This window comes from Fomitopsis serialis (genome assembly GCF_022376445.1).
Source record: "Fomitopsis serialis strain Sig1Antser10 chromosome Unknown B0H18scaffold_202, whole genome shotgun sequence".
In the NCBI taxonomy this organism is placed as follows: domain Eukaryota; kingdom Fungi; phylum Basidiomycota; class Agaricomycetes; order Polyporales; family Fomitopsidaceae; genus Fomitopsis; species Fomitopsis serialis.
The window spans coordinates 49,191-68,560 of NW_025955162.1; the positions used below are offsets into that span (position 1 = coordinate 49,191).

General features: G+C 56.7%; 7 protein-coding genes across 7 annotated transcripts; 3 read left to right on the forward strand and 4 right to left on the reverse strand.

Annotated features, from left to right (window-relative positions):
• Positions 1-308: 308 nt before the first annotated feature.
• Positions 309-1,417, forward strand: B0H18DRAFT_960575 (uncharacterized protein; the record flags this gene model as incomplete). Its single annotated transcript, XM_048042975.1, is given in 6 exon segments — positions 309-559; positions 579-675; positions 736-951; positions 1,015-1,139; positions 1,271-1,328; positions 1,382-1,417. 6 exon segments carry the CDS (start codon positions 309-311, stop codon positions 1,415-1,417), a joined length of 783 nt encoding a protein of 260 aa, XP_047885823.1.
• On the reverse strand, positions 1,013-1,812 carry B0H18DRAFT_1050395 (uncharacterized protein; the record flags this gene model as incomplete). The annotated part of the gene is made up of 4 exons (XM_048030937.1): positions 1,643-1,812; positions 1,532-1,590; positions 1,426-1,471; positions 1,013-1,329 (listed from the first exon to the last, which is right to left on the reverse strand). Coding segments are annotated over exons 1-3 (236 nt in total), but the record flags the coding sequence as incomplete, so codon positions are not given.
• A 5,168-nt stretch (positions 1,813-6,980) lies between these two features.
• B0H18DRAFT_1126532 (uncharacterized protein) lies at positions 6,981-8,726 on the forward strand (the record flags this gene model as incomplete). The annotated part of the gene is made up of 6 exons (XM_048035176.1): positions 6,981-7,045; positions 7,097-7,201; positions 7,269-7,496; positions 7,545-7,670; positions 7,732-7,830; positions 7,895-8,726. 6 exons carry the CDS (start codon positions 6,981-6,983, stop codon positions 8,724-8,726), a joined length of 1,455 nt encoding a protein of 484 aa, XP_047885825.1.
• Positions 8,727-9,441: 715 nt separating this feature from the next.
• On the reverse strand, positions 9,442-10,434 carry B0H18DRAFT_1050401 (uncharacterized protein; the record flags this gene model as incomplete). Its single annotated transcript, XM_048030938.1, has 3 exons — positions 10,383-10,434; positions 10,132-10,326; positions 9,442-10,070 (listed from the first exon to the last, which is right to left on the reverse strand). Coding segments are annotated over exons 2-3 (662 nt in total), but the record flags the coding sequence as incomplete, so codon positions are not given.
• Positions 10,435-12,206: 1,772 nt separating this feature from the next.
• Positions 12,207-12,688, forward strand: B0H18DRAFT_1126534 (uncharacterized protein; the record flags this gene model as incomplete). The annotated part of the gene is made up of 3 exons (XM_048035177.1): positions 12,207-12,287; positions 12,337-12,421; positions 12,477-12,688. The coding sequence occupies 3 exons, from the start codon at positions 12,207-12,209 to the stop codon at positions 12,686-12,688; spliced, it is 378 nt and encodes a 125-aa protein (XP_047885827.1).
• A 3,238-nt stretch (positions 12,689-15,926) lies between these two features.
• B0H18DRAFT_1216616 (uncharacterized protein) lies at positions 15,927-17,354 on the reverse strand. The gene is made up of 3 exons (XM_048036674.1): positions 17,076-17,354; positions 16,925-17,017; positions 15,927-16,866 (listed from the first exon to the last, which is right to left on the reverse strand). The coding sequence occupies exons 1-3, from the start codon at positions 17,138-17,140 to the stop codon at positions 16,101-16,103; spliced, it is 924 nt and encodes a 307-aa protein (XP_047885828.1). The 5' UTR covers positions 17,141-17,354; the 3' UTR covers positions 15,927-16,100.
• Positions 17,355-18,633: 1,279 nt separating this feature from the next.
• On the reverse strand, positions 18,634-19,339 carry B0H18DRAFT_1050408 (uncharacterized protein). Its single transcript, XM_048030939.1, has one exon. The coding sequence runs from the start codon at positions 19,201-19,203 to the stop codon at positions 19,018-19,020; it is 186 nt and encodes a 61-aa protein (XP_047885829.1). The 5' UTR covers positions 19,204-19,339; the 3' UTR covers positions 18,634-19,017.
• Positions 19,340-19,370: the final 31 nt, after the last annotated feature.

Sequence of the window (19,370 nt, forward strand, 5' to 3'; positions counted from 1 at the left end):
GGGCCGGCACGACTCCATTGGATGGGAGCGCTTGCCACGTGGAGAGGCTGCGAATAGGCGGCCAAGATCGAATCTCAGCCCTCGAGTTGTTTGCGTGTGCTGTGGTTTTGCGACACAACGTACTCACTGGGATCTTCATAGGATCCGCACACATAACCAATAAGGATAGAATGGCATTATGAGCCAGTGATATACACGTGCCCTTACACATTCTATCCGAGTTCGTGTAAATTCCTGTCGCCACACAACGGTGGCCACAACGCGGGCACTTCCTTTCCTGGCGATAGATCCACGCGACCCGCCATCAGATGGCGTTGAACTTCGCGTGTCTTCTGTCGCCCAGTATGGCAAGAGCGCCTTGCCGGGCTTGGCAATTAAAGGTCGTACCGTTTGGTCGGTGCCTCGGGCCCGCCTCGGGCCGGTTCAACTTCCACGACTCGAACAACTCTCGAACAGAACACGTTCATCGATCGATACAACCACTCACTGCTGTCAAGTCTCAGGCTCAGAACAGGCCGCTTCGTTTCGCTGTCGCTCTTGGTCACTGGCCACTACGATTGTACATCGCATGCGTACAGCGTTAGCATACGTACCGTGACGGGCATCCGAGTCGTCACGTTGACTGACCAGCCCTTCACTTCGCAGCACAACCTCGGTCCTCAGTCGGGTACCCGCGTATGTTGGTCAGAGGAGCATTGAATTCTGATGGGCGATACTTACTCGCCATCCTGTCAGACAGTCTTCGCGCTTGTTCTACCGAGCCCCGACCACGTCACCACCGTGTCTGATCAGAAGGACTGCAAGCTGGGGGCTCTCGACGTGCAGAGCATGCGGAAGTACCGCGTCCAACACCTCCGTGAATGGTGGCGATGGAGAGCATCGAACAGGCTGGGTCCATCGGGACCAAACCAGAACGGTCTTCCTGTCGCAGCGCTCATACGCACTTGCGAGGTATGCTTATCAGTTTCCTGTCCTCCATCACTCTAGAACTCACCCATCACGTTTCGCAGCCAGTCTTGGTCGGTAAACCGGTTCAACTCGTGTCAGTGGAGTAAGACCAAGGGAACAATTGCGGAGGACTTCAGGCCCGGCGCACTGAATAGCCGACACTTCCCCTATGCATTGTCCGCCTCGAAGAGGTATGCTCTTGCGCATCTGAGAGTACGCTGCCGAACATGAATAGGCGAGGACCCGTCGGTTTTATCCCCCTCTTCATGCTGAGCGCTCAACTTGCCACTGCAGACCAAATCGACACCGTTCGCCTGACCAGACGCGCCGGAATGTTGCTCGACCGCCGCGTTCAGACAGCGACGCTCAAAGAGCAAGCGGTACGTCGTGCTTCCGTTCACGCAGTGGCACATGCTCACGTTCCTCTGACCAGGCTGTGGCTGAGTCGCGCCCACCGGCATTCACCTAATACCCGTTACTCCCTACACAACCATACGGTTTCTAATCAAGGCGATCGTGCACGGTACTCCTTCCGTCAACGATGTCTGCATGTCGCACCTGATGCTAAGTCTGGCGCTCGAAATCGACAAGATATCCAGGAGTCGTGCCGTTGCAGATCGATCCCTTCCAGCGATCGTCCTCGTAACGTCGTCCTTATGTCCAGAGATTTACGCGGTCGTGACTCCCGACAGAGCTCTTCAGCCGACCGTATGCGGGATGATTTATCCAAGTATCTCTGATCGATACGCGGAGCTTGCACTCGCTTGACTGGAGATACTGTAGCTCCTCCACCTGCTGTTGTTAGCGTTTTACGACAGAGGACGTGACACAAGACTGCACGTGTTCGCACCATGCGATATAATGTCAATGACCATTGTGCGAGGCGTATGTGCAAGACGGAGACAGAATCGACCCTCGTTGCGCTCGACAGCTCGACGAAAGTCGCTGAGGCGAGCCCGGATTTTCATCACGTCTAGATCTTCTGCGTCCAACGTAACGGTAAAGGTAAGGCGCGCCGAGCTCGGCTTCGATCGTGGGGAAGATAGAGCTCTGATAGGCGCGTGCGAACTTCCGCTAGTGGGGCGGCGGGTGGCACCGGTATGGCTCACCATATTGGGCAGTCCTCACCGTCAGTGTCCACTGTCCGCCGTACGTAGAGGGTTGTCGACTTACACGTTCTCAAGTATGAAGCCAAAAGTTATACACGTATTCTTCAGAACATCATGGGCGTTCTCAGATGCGCTGCTCGGGCATGATGCTCCTGAAAATGATGTCGCCGTCATTAAGTGCCTAAAATCGCGGTAAATAACGCACCAATAAGAACCTTGTTCCCCGCGTCGAGTGCCTAGATTCAGATCCTCGCCGCCACGCTGCGGCCGCACTGGTCTCCACGCGGCAATCAACGCCCCCCAAACGAGTCGCCACGACACCGGAGAGGCAAGCGAGGGCCGAGGACAGGGGCATCCACAAGACTTTCTCCTGACTTTCTCCGTGGACCTCGCCGTGGACTGGAGCTTTTTGTCTGCCTCCGCGCCTGATACATCTTGTTGTTTGTGTCGCGACGATATCAACCCCCTCCTCTGCTGCAAAGATAACCCCCTCCTCCTCCTCCTCCTCCTCCTCCTCCTCCTCCTCCTCCTCCTCCTCGTACCGCATCCCTCCGGTCGACCTTGCCTGCCAGCTCTGTGATGACTCATATGCTGCTGTGAGCGTGAGCTCGCGAAAACGGGCCTTGACGCCAGGACACTACCCCGAGTTGAGTGAGTTCCCGCAGAGGTCGCGGAGCATCACCTGGCAGCGAGTATGTAACAGGCCGCGCTCAGAAACTTCAGTATCACTCACATGGCCGTTTTCATGTAGAGATCTTGCGTTGTGTACATTCCACGATAGTTCAATCCTTCGAGGCGAGATTCGCAATCCCGTATACCGCGTACCCATCGTGGTGAGATCCTGGCGCTACCTTACGCAGAGGTCAGTCTGTTTCAGCCATGCTGCTGCCCATGACCCACTCACCTCACGCTCTGGCGACTGGATAGTCCCCTGAGGTGTGAGACAAGGCGCGGTGCGCACGACGGTCGATAGCGCTCGGTTCGCCGGATGTCCGAAGATGACCGCGTGGCGTATCCAAGAAACGCACGACATAATAAGGTAGGGCCTGCGTCGATAGGTAAGTCCAACGAGGTTGTACACAAGCTCAATGACTCGCACCTGTCCAGGCTCCAGCTGTCTTCATGCGCCAGACAAGTTCATTCCCGAGTCGTTGATGAGTTTCCACAGATAGGATCGGTGCATTGATCCGTGTGGTCCTGCGAAAACTGGCAGTGATGTTGTAGTGCCCGATGCCAGAGTTTGCTCTGTGCGCGGGAAGACGGCCTCGTCGACGCACTTGGCTTCGCGGGCTCCCGACTTGCGGGCCTCTTTTAGGTTCGTCGGCTTGTTCGAGGTTCATGAAGAGTGGCGGTGACGAGTTAACCTTGCCCGTTCTTCGCATGCGCAGATAGTCTAGTGCATAATTGGCTCGGACACTGCGTATCGCATTCATTCTAGCAATCTACGTCGTGGGTCCTTGGTTAACGCATCCGTGTCCCATCCCGAGGGTCGGGGTCATAGGCGAGGCATGTCTCGTCCTTGTTCTCGGGCGACGATGTGGATCGTGTGCGGAGAGCATCGACAAGCAGATCGGGACATGTACAGGCCAGATGTGGATACATGTCCGCACGACATGGCATGTCCCGGCAGTCGTACTGCACGGGTAGGAGATGACTTCGGTGCGACTGTGGTATCTAGACCCCGAGGCGCTGGCCCGTGACTCGCATCTGGCTGTCCTCCTGACCGGTGAGTTGACGAGGCGAGCTACGCGTAAACGTAAGGATGGAGCTCCGCAGGATGCATCGTTACAGATCGGTTCGTTCCTGCCCGAATGTTGCCTGGTGACGTGTCAGCGGCCTATCCTTGTGTATATCGAATTTGCATGTCCGAAGCATCCTATTCGCGGAAAGAGGATGGATGCGTCGTCATGACGTGCTGAGGGTAGAACCGTTCGCCGTCGTGCCGCGTTCCCGTCGTCGCTTGATGATGGTGTGGGTATAGGCCGAGCGAAGGGGTGGTACACTTCAACTTCCCGACTTGCGGGGCCTCCAGCGTCGTCACGATGTGTTGTTCGTCGGTGTGGATGGAAACGTTGTCTGGATGCGCATCGTTGACGACCTGGAGACCCTGTGGAGTCGTCATTCGTTTCCACGCCCGGAATGGCGACCTGTACCTGAATCTGACCCCTTCACCGGTTGCGGCGTGATTCTTGACGTCGTCTGGCTGATCACGCCTGCCCCTGGCGGCACAGTTAGGCAACGAGATCTCTTTGCGACGTCCCGTTAACCGACGCACTCGACATGAGCACTGGCAAGGTCACCGTAGCGCCGGATCCCCAGTCGACACTGGATAAGACGAATGGCCCTCGCAGACGGACCTGGCATCGCGGTCTCCTTTTATGTGCTTGCTCTGCGCATGCGCGCCGAAGGCCTATCGCCCCGTTCCAGATTACTCGTGCCACCCATAGCCTTCTGGACCTATGCGTTTCAATGGTGCGTCATCCTCAACATCGACGGGCTGATGTCTCCTTCAATAGGTGACGTACTTGAGGCTCGTGCGTTCATTGATGAGAATCGAGACGGATGTAAGCTAGGGCTTGCGATTGTGTTTCGGTGTCGGAGCCTCAGTACACCGGATACCGCGAAGATCTTGGTCGAAGATTGCCCATAGACCCTTGGTCAGCGGTTCCGCTGGCCATTCCGAGGCCTGAGGTTCGCCGTCGGCCATGGTTTCAAATGCCTTGTCAACTCGTGCTGACCCGAGCACGCAGAGAAACCCTTGCCAAGGAAAGTCGAACCATCCATCGGTTGAACGATGACACGATCACCGACGAGTATGTATGTCGTGACAGGCGTAATGCGATCAGGCCGAGCGGCGGGCGTTCGGGGTTCGTTCCATATGAACGAGAGAACGAGACTGCTGTGGTGCTCGCCTCAGTACGCAGTGTCTGAGGAAAGCGCCCTTGCATGCGCTGGGTCACTGTGTCAGGGCGAGTTATGCACGAAGTTGGAGCGCGGGGGGGCTCATCGTCTCTGCTCCAAAGTACAGACCCCGTTGTGGACGTGGGGAACTAGGATCTCGGGCCGTGATGTCTCGACCACATCTGCTAGTCGTACAGGATCAGGTGTGCGAGCCGTGAATCGGTTCTGGTCGTCCTCTGAGCAGCACCACTTGCGGAGGATGGTCAAGCTCCCTGGCATCGTCGTGATCTGCGGTTTGTTGGATGTTTGGGCACGGTCGTTACGCACGCGTCTCCGATGTGTTTACGACTCTGCGCGAGCTCGTGAGACGACGGTATCTGCTTCTCTGAAGATGCTCACCTTCAACAGGGGCGGCCTTCACGGCTCTATGCAAATCATGAGGGGCTGAACTGCTGCTAGTACATAGGGTGCAGGGAGAACTTGGAAGTTCGTAGGTATGTCGAGATACCAAGACATCACTGGAGCCAGGATGAGGCAACACGACCAGATGCGTGGTAGTTGTCCACGACGATGCCAGCTCGCGGTACGTGGTGTTGTTGTGTGGATCTTTGTTTCTTCCAGGCAGTGTTCAGTGATCTAGGTTACCCGCCAACCTGTACAAAGGTCAGTCCATTGTTTGAAGGAAGTGAGAATGATCTAACCAACTCACGTCGCTGTCTATGTGTGAGGAAATAGCGTAACGAGTACGGTGTACTCAGGAAAGATGTGAGACCATCGCGGACGGATGCACACGGATGCTCGTCTGTCAGACGTTTCCATAGGTGAGCGACGTCCGGTTTGGCCAGATAGACAGCGAGACTGAGCTTGTCGTATAGCATCGAGGTAACTTGGTGGATAAGGACGACGGGGGCGGGCGTTGGCCACGATGCAGAAGAGAAGGTGGGAAGAATCGAGTCGTGATGAAGTAGCGTAATGAACGATGCAAGGCTGTGCTCGTAACGGCGTTCAGGCCACAAATCCGTCTCGTAGTTCCAGGGCTATCGTCGTCAATGGGCCTGGGAAGGACAATGCCATTAAGCAAAGGATGACCGTCGATGGTTCGAAAGTGAGTGCCACGCCTATGTCAGTTGCACGACGTGTAAGTTGAATAAGTCGCACAATGAGCAGGCATGTCGCTTACTTTATCGATGCGCCGCTCGTCCCGGAGTGGCAGAAGACACAGGCAACAACGTAGGAGCGTTCAGGGTGCGTGAAGGTGGCGGTAGAGAGTGAGCCACTCGAGGTGGCGACAGAAATTGTAGTGCGCCAAGCTCGTTTGGATGTGACTATGGACTGATATTCGGCTTCAGAGACTGTGTATACGACCTGACCGCCTCTTGGGAGGACGAGGCTTGCTGGAAGAGCCATAGGATGGAACGACTGCTCGGCTGCTGCCGAGTGGTACCCTCTCACCGAAGCCACTGGAACGTGGGAGGGATTGTCGTCGACCTCGGGCAGCAGAGACCCCAAAACTGGTCGTCGTCGAGTCCGGAGTGGCGAGATAGCTCAGATATCGAGGGCAGGCTGGCGGCCGATGGCTGAGGAAGCCGCGGCAAGTCGCGGCAAGAGGCCGTCGGTGCTGGGGTCTGTGCGCAGTTCCCAAATCCGGATATGCCTTGGTCTCGATGCGGGCAGTCGCGCATGTCGTCTCTGGGGCGAGAGCGAGGGGCTCTGACGGGCGAGCCTGTCGCAGAGGGCTGTTCGGAGCAGGGTAATGCTCCGAATGGTTCGCTGGGTCTGGTTCGCGCGAGCGGAGTGACGGGGCCGGGCGGGAAGGGAGAGTGGGATCAGAGCGTACTCAGCGGGGCGCGAAATGAGGTATTTAATTTGCACGCGCCAACTCAAACACGGCTCGCTACTCTACCCACGACCATCACCTTTCTGCGCCCTCCTGTCCTGCGCCTCCCCCAAACCTTCCTACTCCCTCTACCCTTGCCTCGTTCATATATCCACACTCGATTTTATTCTGTAGTATCCAGCAACATGTCTCTCGGTCTTGATCTTGATCTCTTTGAACTCGAGGACGATATCTTCCCGCCCTTGTACAGGTAAGATTCCACCGCTGGTCTCAACTACCTCGATGGCTGACAGCTTTGCAGCACATCACTCCCTGACCCAGTCTTCGACAGCTTGTCGGCTATTGGCCCTCTCAGTCTGTGCATCGATGGCATACCGCTGGATCTTGGGGATGTAGACAATGAAGGGTCCGGCGCCGAATTACATTCTTATGTTTCCTTGGCTGACAGCGCATCTTTCTTTATGTTCTTGCAGTTTCTCTGCTGATGTGGTCAACAGGACCACTGTACCGACCGAACCGACACGCATGACACATGTCCTGCCATCGTTTTCCCCGCCGACGATACCTTCAGTCTCGTCGTCGTTGTCGCCTCCGCCCGCAACATCTCCCCTACACGGTTCATCTGCGTTGCAACAGCAGCCATGGAGTCCCGAAGTAAGATGTTACACGTACCCTAACGATGGGTTTGACATGGTGACCAGGTAAGTTTCTTGATATGCTTGCTGTATCTCTACTGATGTGATTAACAGGAGCAATGGTCCTGCTGAGCCTCCTCAGATTGCACGGGTTCTGCCATCGTTCGCCCCGCCGGCGGCATCCTCTGGATCTAAGGCTCCAATTCCATCACACAGAGTTCGAGGGCCTCGAAAGGCAGCGTACGTAACTGTCTCGCTCTGTCCACATAATATGTCTCAAGCATTGCCTCATCATTAACAGTCGTGCCAAGGGGCGTGAGCTCCGCCCCCGTACGTACGCCGGGCCTTCTGTAGAAGCAGACCCGACCACTGCGTTTCTTCCCCTGCCATTCGACATCCCGTACGTAGCCGCATAATGTATTCTCTTCGTTTCAGAGGTTAATGGCCATTACTCCGCATAATAGGGTGGTGGACGAGACGCGTGTCGCAAACTGGGAAGGATATAACGCCTTCCGGACCCACCCGGACCCACACACTCCGGGCGTGCCCTCTACACCCGTTGTTCCGTCGGCGCCCGTCCATGACGGGAACTTCGTGCATAGCTTCGTTCACGCTGTGTACCAGCCGCATCACCAACTCGACAGTGGACTCGACGAGATTCCCAACGGGACTTCCGATATGCATCCTCCTGCTCCTGTGAGATCCAGTCGCAAGCGCAGACGGAGAACAGACGGCGAGGAGGACGAGGATGCGCGCTCACGCCCCGCGCCATACATACCCCAGCCGACCCCGGTGGACACCACCACTCCCAGTCCTCCTGTAAAGTGCAGGTGGAAGGGTGCGGATAAGCGCAGGTGCAGCAGGACAGGCACCGAGGTGGAGATTTGGGAACACATCCGTGCCGACCATTACGCTGCGGACCAGGACCCTGCGAAACCGGAGCCAGCACCGGTGGTCGCTGCGTGCGGTTGGGACGGGTGTACCTTCGAGGGGACACAGGAGGCGCGGTTTTACCACTGGCAGGATAAACACAGGAAGGTGATCGCAGCTGACTTCCGCACGAGGGGCATCACGAAGGAGGCGGACAGGATCTACCACTGCAAGCTCTGCCCAAAGACGATGAGGCTTGACAACGGCGACCGGCATATGCAAGTCGCACATTGCATGTTCGGTGGCTTGATGTATCGGTGGTGCGAGATGTGCGGGAGTTACAAACGCACGGACCAGACGAATAAAACCCGAGACCATTACGGTGGTTGTCTAAATAAGTTCATGAAAAACAACTTCGTTCCATAAGTCCATCCGCCGTTTCGTCTTACCTCGCATCCTCCTCTGTAGCCCTGTCGTTGCTATGCTCTTGTGATTACTCTCGGTGTTGTTGTTCGCTTTGCTCTGACTGCTGCTGTTTGTTGTGTACTTGCATCGTTCAACCGTACTCGTGTATCACGTCCTGTAGTTCCTCGATATCTTATTCGTGTATAACAGTCATCTGTGCAGGAGTTCAAATCCAGGAACTTGAATTCTTCGACGATCTGCAGTGTCACCAAATGTAATCCGATCATAGTACCCGGCTATAGTCAACTATGGGACGAGTCCATCGCGAAGAGGCAGTAGGTTCGCAATCAGTCGAAGCGATTACATGTATTTTGCGTGTACAGAGTTGAATGTTACGCGGCGCCCGTATAAAACTACGCGACACGTCTTTGCAGAGAAAGTTCTCCGACAACGCACGATGTGCTGAATAATGAACGAGCTTTGTGATCGACTGAGCAGACTGTTGAGAGGGCAATTAAGCAACGGAACGCACTATGATTGACAATGAAGGGCTATGTGAAAGGATGACAATGCTGTCTACGAGGACGTTTCACAGCGTTCCAGCGGGGTCCTCAGTGCAAGTGAGAGTGCTCCACGATGTACGCCTGCACACAACGAGCGAAGTGGTTACCCCACCTCGATGTGTCCTTCCACACCCAGGTGCGGCACGGCTCGCACCACTCGTACGTCTTGGGCAAAACCCAATGGCGCCGCGTAGCATGCCCTTCCAGACTACGAGGGCTGAGGCGTCTCGGACGCGGGGGCATCGCGTCCTCAGGCCGGTCTTGCCTATCCCACACCACGAGCGCGGCCTCGTACCTGCGCAAGCAAATCGCGCAGTCCACGACGTGCCTTTTGTCCCAGCGCTGTCTGATCTTCACGTCCGTAGCGTAGTCCGGGCGGTGGGCGGCTTTCCAGTGTGACACGACTTGGCTGGTGGTCCCGGTGAACTCGCAGCCCCACCAGTTGCACGTGTGGAGGGGCTGAATGGGCGCAGAGGCTGCGCTGGGTTGATGGGCCTTGCAATGGGCCCAGACATGCTCCGGGGATCCAATGAAGTCGCACCCGGTGCATTGTCTACCGGGCTCAGTCGCGTGCTGGACCAGAGCCTGACCAGTCCGTAGTGCCTTTGCAGGGTGCTCTGAGTCCTCACCGTCGTCCTCCGTCTGATCTCGCGAACGCTTGCGTTGCATGTGCATAGCGGCGGATACTGGTTGCGAGGGGTCTCGAGACGGCCCGTCCAGTGTCAGCGGAGAGGACGAGGCAACCTGCCGCTGTGAGCTCGTCGAGCTCGACGAGACGAGTGGCGGGAATGTTGGGATTGCACTATTGATCAACCGGGTGGTGAGTCCTCCGCTGGCCATGTAATGAACCTAAAGAGACTCACGGGAGATGATGCGCTCCCTCGGTGAACGCGAATGTGCGCGATGGGCTTGCCGCCGCATTGGAGTTGGTCGATGTGGCAGAAGACGCGCTCGGGGTGCTTGCTTCCGAAGCCGTCGTCAGGCCAGGAGTAGAGGTGGTCGACATGACCGGGGAGAGTCGCTTTGTGACACTGTAGTCTCTTTCGAATGCCGCCATACTAGCGTAGCAAAGCACGTTGAGTAAATATTCGGTCATTCTTAGCAGCAATCATACCTATTCTGGAAAGGTCCAGGCGGCGATTCCGTGGTTCTCGCACTTGTCCAAGACACCGCGGACGTAGATGCCACATCGTCAGGGACATGGTGATAGAACATGGCTGAGGGCGAGGAGATGGATGTGGCCCTGAGGGGATTATGAACATGAACGGACGAATACCCCAGAAGTAAGAACAGACGTACCAGGATATGCTCGGTGATGCGCCCACGTTCTCCCTTCCTAGCGCTCTATGGGCGCAATCGCGGAAGCGCATCGCGAACCCCTCCAATGTGGTGTCGCTGCTAAGAGAAGACGCAGTCGCGACCGGGGCGCCACTCGGCTGCTGGTTCCAGGTAGGGAAACAATCACCACAAGCGTGAAGGTGAGCATTGAGATTGTATGCGAAGTGTTGAGCGAAGTATTGATCGAAGTGTTGAGCCATGATGGTAGTGTAGCAGATGAGAACGCGTCGATTGTACAAGGTGATGGCGGATACTGTCAAACCGCGCAGACGCACGCACAAAGACACCAAAAGTGTGAGACAAGATAGGTGGCCTCGCACACGGTTCGAACACGCTTCTAAATAGTTGTAGTACAGGCGCAAACAACATGCAACAACGCGCTCGCCCGCCCTGTCACGTCCCCGTCGCGCCGTCGCGCCGCGTCCGCCCCGTTTGCTCCTGCCAGTATACCGCAGAATGTCAGCTCTTCAACAGGCCTTACACCGCAATGATCCACGCCCTAATCCACCGCAACTTTCACGATTGTCCACGGACGGCCGCAGCGTTGGTTGTTGTGGCCGCTTGGACCGTCTGAGATCAACACGCTATTCCCCGGGTCCCGCTGACGCGTCTTGAGTGGCGTCGCAGACCAGTGGCGAGAGTAAACCTCGAGGGAGCGGCTGTGCTTCTTCCCTGTGGTCACACTTCAATGCGCCGCTCTGACGTTCCCGGAGTGGCCCTCTGAAACTCACTCACCCTTGTCTTCACGCTCCCGCCGTCTTCAGAGGATCTCATGCTCCGAGCGGACGTCCTCAGCAACCCGAGCACAAAGACAATCACAGAGCCTTTGGCGACCTCCTGCACACCCCTACACGAGTGGCGCACTCGTACCGCCCCTTTCGGCGAGTTGTCCTTCCGTATTTGAGGAATTGATCGTTGGATGGTGGAATATAAAGGCCGAGGGAGCATCTGTATCTTGCGAACCCCAGTGCGTCAGAGTCATAATCACAGTGTTTGTGATAGCACGTACTCACACTGTCGACGCAACACTAGCCCTTGCGAAAACTCCTGATTCTACGCCTTCGAAAATGAGGATCCGAGAACAGATCCTCGACGTTCTCGACGACGGCACACACACGACGGCTCGGATGCTAGGAGCCTTCAAAGGCTTGTCTCTACAACGCAAGACAAGACGACACGGTCGACGTGAACAACCCCCGTTCAGCTGCACGTTGTCGTACGGAACCCGAGGTCCTTCCATTTGTGCGCGATCTACCGAACTCCGAGCGTCAGATCCACCGACCGGTACGGGGCCACCCAGACATACATGATCAACACGCCACGATCGATCTATGCACTGAGCTGTCGAAAAACGGCTACCGCTACCACTTGCAGTTCCCTCCACTGGCCAAAACGCCGTAGACATTCATAGCCCATTGTCGCGACCGGCTGAGCGCTGAACAGTGACATTCAGACAGGGTAACGAAGTCAGCTGCGCAGAGACATCCTCTGTGCCCTCGCACACCCCCGGTCGTTCGTCGATGTTACACCCCACAGCGAACGAGGAAACGCATATGTGAGCTGCCACGTCACACGTAGCGCCTCGACGTCTACGACCCCAATGACCTGTGCAACTCACTGCCAATTCCTGTCTCCAGCACGCATTCATTCGGGCAGCGCCCTTCCCCCAGAGATCAGGCAGGTACCAGTCATATTCGCGTATTAGGCTGTCGTCTCACTGTTCTCGTCAGGCACAGCTGCGGGTGCCGAACAAGCGCAGGGAGACTACACCCATCTACGCAAAGGGACGTGCCAGAAAGACCACCGGAATCAAGGGTGCGACGTCGTTCTTGGGGCTGAGCAAAAGGCACTCACTCACCGATACAACTAGACACGAGGAAGCGCGTCACCATCCCCTACCCGACGTGGATTCGGAGGTCCGTACCCGCATTCCATCGCCGCGCTCCCTGCATCGACATCTATCGCGTTGGCTGGATGGTCGAGCAACGATATCTTGTCTTCCAACCGAGGGCACACAAGGCGAGCGGGCAACCGAGTCACAAGAGCATGGCAAACTTGTGGTGGTGGCAAGGACTGCGATAAACGAAAGAACGTTGGGTGCGGAGGACATCTTGAGGCATGCTCGCTTCAAGTTCTTGGGAGCGGACGACCTGGAGACGACCTTCGGCGCTTCTGCCAGCACAACGCCGCGCTCCCCGCTCTCTGCCCGAAAAGGAGAACGTTCGATCGACTGGGAGGGGCGTTGCGCGCAACGCGCAACGTGCAACGTGCAACAGTCACTTAGTCACGCTGTGACATGCACCCACTGCGGGTAAGTAACCTACTTATGTTGCCTACGAACTAGTCCCGCCTCCGTGTGGCTATGACATTGGAAATGAAAATAAAGCTTCGGTTACAAACTGAGGAATAGAATGGTACTCTTAAATACAACAGGCTACTGTCAATGTGTCTTGTGTGTAGCCTGTCGGTGACAGATGACTTGCCAAATAAGGACATGCGACGAGGCGCTGTGGCCACATCCCCATACAGTCCACTTGTGGTGAGCCTGTTCAGTTTGAAGATATTGAGTGGTTGGAATGTGTGCTATTTCCTACGCAAGAAAGGCCTTGCATGGCGTTTTCTCGGCCAAGTTGCAATTTCGGCCACCGAGCGAATCGCGATGCATTGCCCGAGAAATTACATAAGCGACATGTGGCGCGTTGAGTCACAGTGCGAATCACTCCCAGCTCTGCAGACTGAGGTCGTATTAGCTCTTATTCTAGGTCTGTATATATCTAGCTGGAGCGAAGTGCGAAGTGGTCTGGTGTTATTTTTGCCAATATGTATACACCAACTGTCCCGTAGTAACCCCTTGTCTCGCCCGACGAGCCACACCGTGACTTGCGTGACGTTGCGCGTTGCGCGCAACGCGTTGCACGCAACGGCTCTCCCCGTGGATCGGACTTTCTGCCGAAAAGGCAGAACAGCGTCGTTTGAGCACACTCATTGGCTGGTGCGTTCACGTGACGAACACCAACCGGCGCGATCGAGCGCGTCTGCTCGGTTTCTGGCACGGGTCATGTCACTACTTACTCGTGGTGAGCACATATAACGGGTCTAAGTTGTCGAAGCTTACTTTGCCACCCACAGGTATATACGTTGTGTAGGAGCCTACACGATAATACTCAGTACTTATGTCTGGAGTTGGCACGCGTCTAGCTGGTGTAAGACACCGTGCAACTGTGTAAGTACCCTCGGAGTGGACAAGGAAACAACTCACGCTATAATTATCAGCGATCTTGGGTGCGATATCCGCTGCTAACTGGACGTGGAAGCCTCTTCTCTGCTTAACGAAGCCGCGACGTAGACCTCCACGGTGGGACGCCCTACCAAACATCGGAGGTGTCGAGCTGCCAGAGCCAGGCCCGTCGCCGGAGAGCAACTCCAAACACCGCCGTCCCCGCATGGCACATGACAGCGACGATCCCTCGGCGTCTGGGATCGGCCGGTCACAAAGGATCGTCGCTGCTTCCACGGACGGCCGTTGACAGGTGTGTTGCTTCCGCGGCCCATGAATTGCCCCCGCGTTGACACCACCCACTCAGAAGGATCCACTCGATGCGTCCACAGTTTGATCGCATGGGCGCCCCGCCTTCTGTCCCATCGTGGGGCTGGCTCCGATCGCAGCGACGTCTGAGTCGCACATCTTGTGTTCTGTCGCAGAAGTGGCGTCGGCGGATCATGACCCGTCAAAACGCGTCTACATGTGTACATCCATCTCATGCTGGGACTGCACGATCGGCAACGCCTCGGGATCTGTGGGATGTTGACGTATGTGGGTCTCGCTGTCACCGTACTCCGTGTTCGCGATCTCACTTCTATTTTGTGTATGCACTCTTCGAAACCCGAGTGCCAGGCAAGGGTACTGACGCCGTCGCGTCGCCCGCAACTGGATGGCCCTCAGCACGGCGGGGACAGCTCAAATTGATTCGCGGACAAGGTCAGATCCGTTCTTGCATGCCTCTTTACTTCCCTGACACGTCTCAGTTAGGGCACAGGCGCATGGTGGCATTTCATCCAGTGACGTGGCGGGCATGCCTCTCGAGCTCGTCGAACTGCACACAGTAAGCCACGCTTAGTCATGGGCGCTCGCCGACTGCCACGCCTTTGTCCACAGCACACCGACGTCTCGCAGAGCTCATCGGCATCGTCGAGTACGAAACGGACTCACGGAGAGACGGATACGCACGTGATATTACGAGGGATCCTCAAACATATCGCTCCCCCTGCCACATTGACGACTTCGTAGAGCTAATGGACGATAGTTCAATGTGACCGGATGCGGTGGTGAAGGCGGGACAGAGTGAGACCTGGACATCCTCGAGGGACCATATTATTTGCTGACAGGTGGCGGAGTCGGCCTCATTTTGGTGCCGAAACTCGCGCGCGACTACGTCGAGTCAAGGTCTCTCTATTCGGCCTGTTCGTCTTGTGGGTCGGTCGTGGGCGAAGTCTCGTTGCTCGCATACACCCATCTAGCCTAGATGGCTCCAAAACATCTTTGGATGCGACCGCAGTCCTTATGATGTAGCGCGCACGTCTTGAGGCAAATCGGTCACGAAGTAATGCCAACTTCGCAAAGGGAAGTAATCAAAGTTGCTCTGTCGCCGCGATGTGCTGATCCGCTCATCTATCCACGTAGGGTACACTCTACAGAAAGCGTGTAGTGTCGAAACCCGTCGCTACTACCGTCGGTACGCTGTGCGTCCACCTTACCATCATTGATATGGCACTCATCTCGCCATTATGTCCCGTTCCAGACTCTGTCGGGCGCGAGAGCCCTCCTGGGACGTGTATCCCCGAAGATGGAAAACCCATGATACGGTAAGGTCTTTGGCAGTCATTTACGATGCGTTACTGAGACTGTGGTCCACCATTGTCCAGGGCCTTCAACCACAGTCACGAACTCAGCCTTGTCTTCTCGGTGCAGCATATCTGCCAGCGCGGGCCAATGACCCAGTCGACGCATTCCATGGAGAGTAGGACACACCAAGTGTCCAAGTGTCAGGAAGGAAGGCCAGCGGAGGATGAATAATATGTGTCTTGCAGCACACTCGCTGACTTTGTTCCTGGGCGTGTCAGGTTGATGCTATCATTCTGCGGCGGTCCAGTGCTCCAGTCTGAGGACGTACTTAAGCGGAGGCGTTGGCGAGCTGCTATTGGACCAGGGCTAAAGCACGTCCCTCATCCGAGTCGTGGTTCGCAATTGCGGTGGTCGCAGCGCAGAGACAGATTCAGCCACGTACAACGCACAAAAACATCTATCTATGTACATATGTAGCGCTACATCGAAAGCAATTACATGATCAGAGCAAGACTATGGTGAGAAGAGTACAGATTCAGAGCGATACAGCAAACGGCAACATGAGTAACATAGGTGACAACTCGAGAGCAACACAACAACATAAAAACCCAACGACGACGACCGGGAGCGTCGTAGCACTAGAGCCCATGCCTAACGACGGAAGTGAGGGCTGTACCGCATGAGGTCCCCCAGACAATCGCCCCGGTGGTCGCGCGCCCGCTTGTCGAACACGTCCGGCCGGAACTTCTGCCCACAGCCGTCGCACCACTTCTCAAACCCCCAGTGCGTGTGCTTTAGGTGCTTGAGCAGGTTCGCACGACGCACCACCAGAGAGCACACCCCGCACTGCGTCTTGGGCTTCGCGCCGCCCTCGCCCGCCGTCTTCGTCTTCGCCATGGTCGGCTGGTGCGCAGCCCGCCAGTGCTGGTAGGTAGCCTCGGGAAGCCCGCGGAACGGGCACCCACCCCATCCGCACTGCACGGGAGCTTGGGGCGGCTCCGGGCGGGTGAGGTGCGCGAGGTTGTGCGTGCTGCGCACATGATCCCACCCCGCCTGTGCAGTCCCTTCCCAGGTGCACCGGGAACCATCCTTAAACCGCCATATACATTTGTGCCTCGCCGGCCCCTCGTACTTCGCCCTCTTGGTCGGGCGACGGCCCTCATCGTCACGCGCGGGCTCGTCGCCCGCAGAAGATTCGGCAGCTGGGGTAGAGTCGGTGCCGAGCGTATTGCTGGAGGGCGGCGCCGGCGCCGGCTGTGCGTATGTGTCCGCCTGCGGAATGGGCATGGACGGCAGGACAGGAAGATCAGGCCGGAATTCCCATTCAAGGGGAGGGGCGGGGCTCTCTGCTCGTGCGAGCCGATCCGCTGTCGCGCACGGGCGATCAGCCAGGAAGTCGACATATGGATGCGCTTCCCTGGATGGAACAGAGGGTGAGTAAACCGAGAAGCTGCGCAAAGCGCTGGGATCCTCACATTATTTCATCTATGGAAGCGTCGTAGGCGAGAGAAGGCTCTCGCCCAGTTGACCAGATATCTTTGAGAGGCTCACTCATCGATGTGGAGGAGCTGGAAGTTGGTCTGTCAGTGATGTCGAAGGAAGTTGGGACGACATTTCAGAACTTACGAGCTAGGGAGAGCTTGAACGTCATTCGTATATTGGGGGAGGAAGTCGTTGATGTAAAGGGGCATTTTGTATGCAGGTACGACGATATTGCGGAAGCGGAAGGCGGGGATGTGTAGTAGGGCGCGAGAGGATATGGGGGGAGCGCGCAGATGGTAATGGTTAGGAAGAGAGAGCGACGGCGGAGCGGACGTTCGAATTTATGCGCAAACAAACACCCGACGGGAGCCAAACACTGGCATCCCAAGATATCTGAGCGTGGTAACGTCCGGGGCCCCCGCCTGCACCTCGCTTAGCCGACGTCTGTCACGCCCGCTCCCTCCCCCGCGCAAGCAGACACTTCGGCGCGATTCCCTGCGCTGCGCTGGCTGCTGTGATTGGCCCGCAGAACGGGGAGGCAAAAAGTCGCCAGGGAAACGGCGCACCATTGTCCGGATAGAGAACACAAGGGCTTCCAGATTTGGCAGGTGCGCATGGACCTCGCGTCGCGCCTCGAATGGCCGTGACACTCCCAGTCACTGGAAATCGAGCCTCGAGAGCAGTGACACGGTACGGCCCGACCTACGTCAAGGAAAGCCGACTTGGAGGTGCAGACGAATCCCCGAGGTCGATATGGACCCGTTCGATACGAGCGCGGGGTGCGTGGACGGCGTACCGCGCCTGGACTTGTTGTGACACTTGCAGTCACCAACCACTGTACCGTCACCAGCCGTATCGCAATCCTGTTCTCGGGTGAACCGACTGGAAGGTGCATACCAGCCCAGGAAGGCGACGCGAGCCCGCTCGATACGCGCAGACCTCCGCCTCGCAAACGCGTCGTCTTCTCCCTCCCGCGCATAGCGCTTCTCCTTGTGCATCGATGTCCCCGGCAGGACAAGCTTCCCATTCACCTGGGCTTATTACGCGTCAGCTGTGGTCCTCGATGCGTGTTCGGCGCGGCAAGGAGGACATACCACCTATCTGTGCCCGCTATTGGCTCGCCACATCCGCGAGTGGCTCGCCACCCACCTTCATCTCCCGCCCGCTTCCAGTCCCCCGACAACGCCACTCGACAACCTGGACCGTCAACAACGGCGTTTGAAGCGGAAGAGCAGCAAGAATTCGTCTGCCGTTGAAGGGGCACGCTACCTGGTTGCTTTGTGGCCAGCGCGCACCTCCACCTCGCCCGTCCCTCAAATACCAGCGCTGCTTCGATGACGACTCTTTCGCTGCTCATGGCGCCGAACCGCGTGTTCTGGTGGAGGGACCGACCTCACCGCCACCTTCAAAGGCGCTATGACAGATGGGGCTGGCCTTGAACGGGTGCGTCGACATTCCTGAGTACCGTGCTACGATACTGACTTGCCACACTGTGAGAATAGACAAACCTGTCAGCGTAATGGACGAGCAGACTATCTTGAAGACGCAGGGCACTAACCACATGGCGAACGCAGTACGTGTGCCCTCTGCGGCGAACGGCCACTTGGTTCTCACTCCGCCTCACTTTGCAGCCGTTCAAACAACTGAACTCGTCGCCGCATAAGTACGCTAGGTCACGCAGCACGTCTGTTTCACGGGGAGACCTTACGACGAAGTGCGCGGTTTCGTTAAAGTGTCATAAGCAACGTACGTGACCCTACAAACAGATACGCGACCTCAAATAACCCAACTGTAAGTAACGCGGCTCAACTCATCAAACTTCACACCACTCAACTAGCTTCGGGCCACCTCAAACAGCGCAAACAGCCAACTATGCATCTCAGTCCACGAACGCTCCATGCCGTGCCCAATAGCAGCGCAGAATACCTGGTAAGCGTTCCAGTTACAACAAACTCGGCTCTGACGATCATCGTGGCAGGCAGGGCGTCGGTCTTCGTAGCGATCTGCTCTGAGAACGAGTCAAGCCGCCTACCTGTTGTCGTCTGCTGAAGGTGAGCATCTTTTACCAGTTCCAATCAATCTTAACTCACAGTTGGTAGTGACTTACCGCCGACGTATGATCAGCCCCACCCAGCGGAGCGCTGTTCTTCCATGCCCCGGACCGAACAGAGCGCGTTACGCGGAACGAGCCTGACCGCAATATACGACCAGCGTCCTTCTGCGACGAGGGTTGTCTGACGATCCGAGTGTAGCAAATGTACGCATCGTTCATCGTTCCACGTCCGTGCCTACTCACCTTTTGGCAGGAACGCTCATCGACGAGGTACGACGGGGCCTAACCGGCTGCGCGCTATGCTTCCATGCGGGGAGCTGAGCGGTATGCGACCCACAGAGCGGGATGAGTTGCTCTGGTAGTATGCTGTCAGTGTAGCCCTCGCA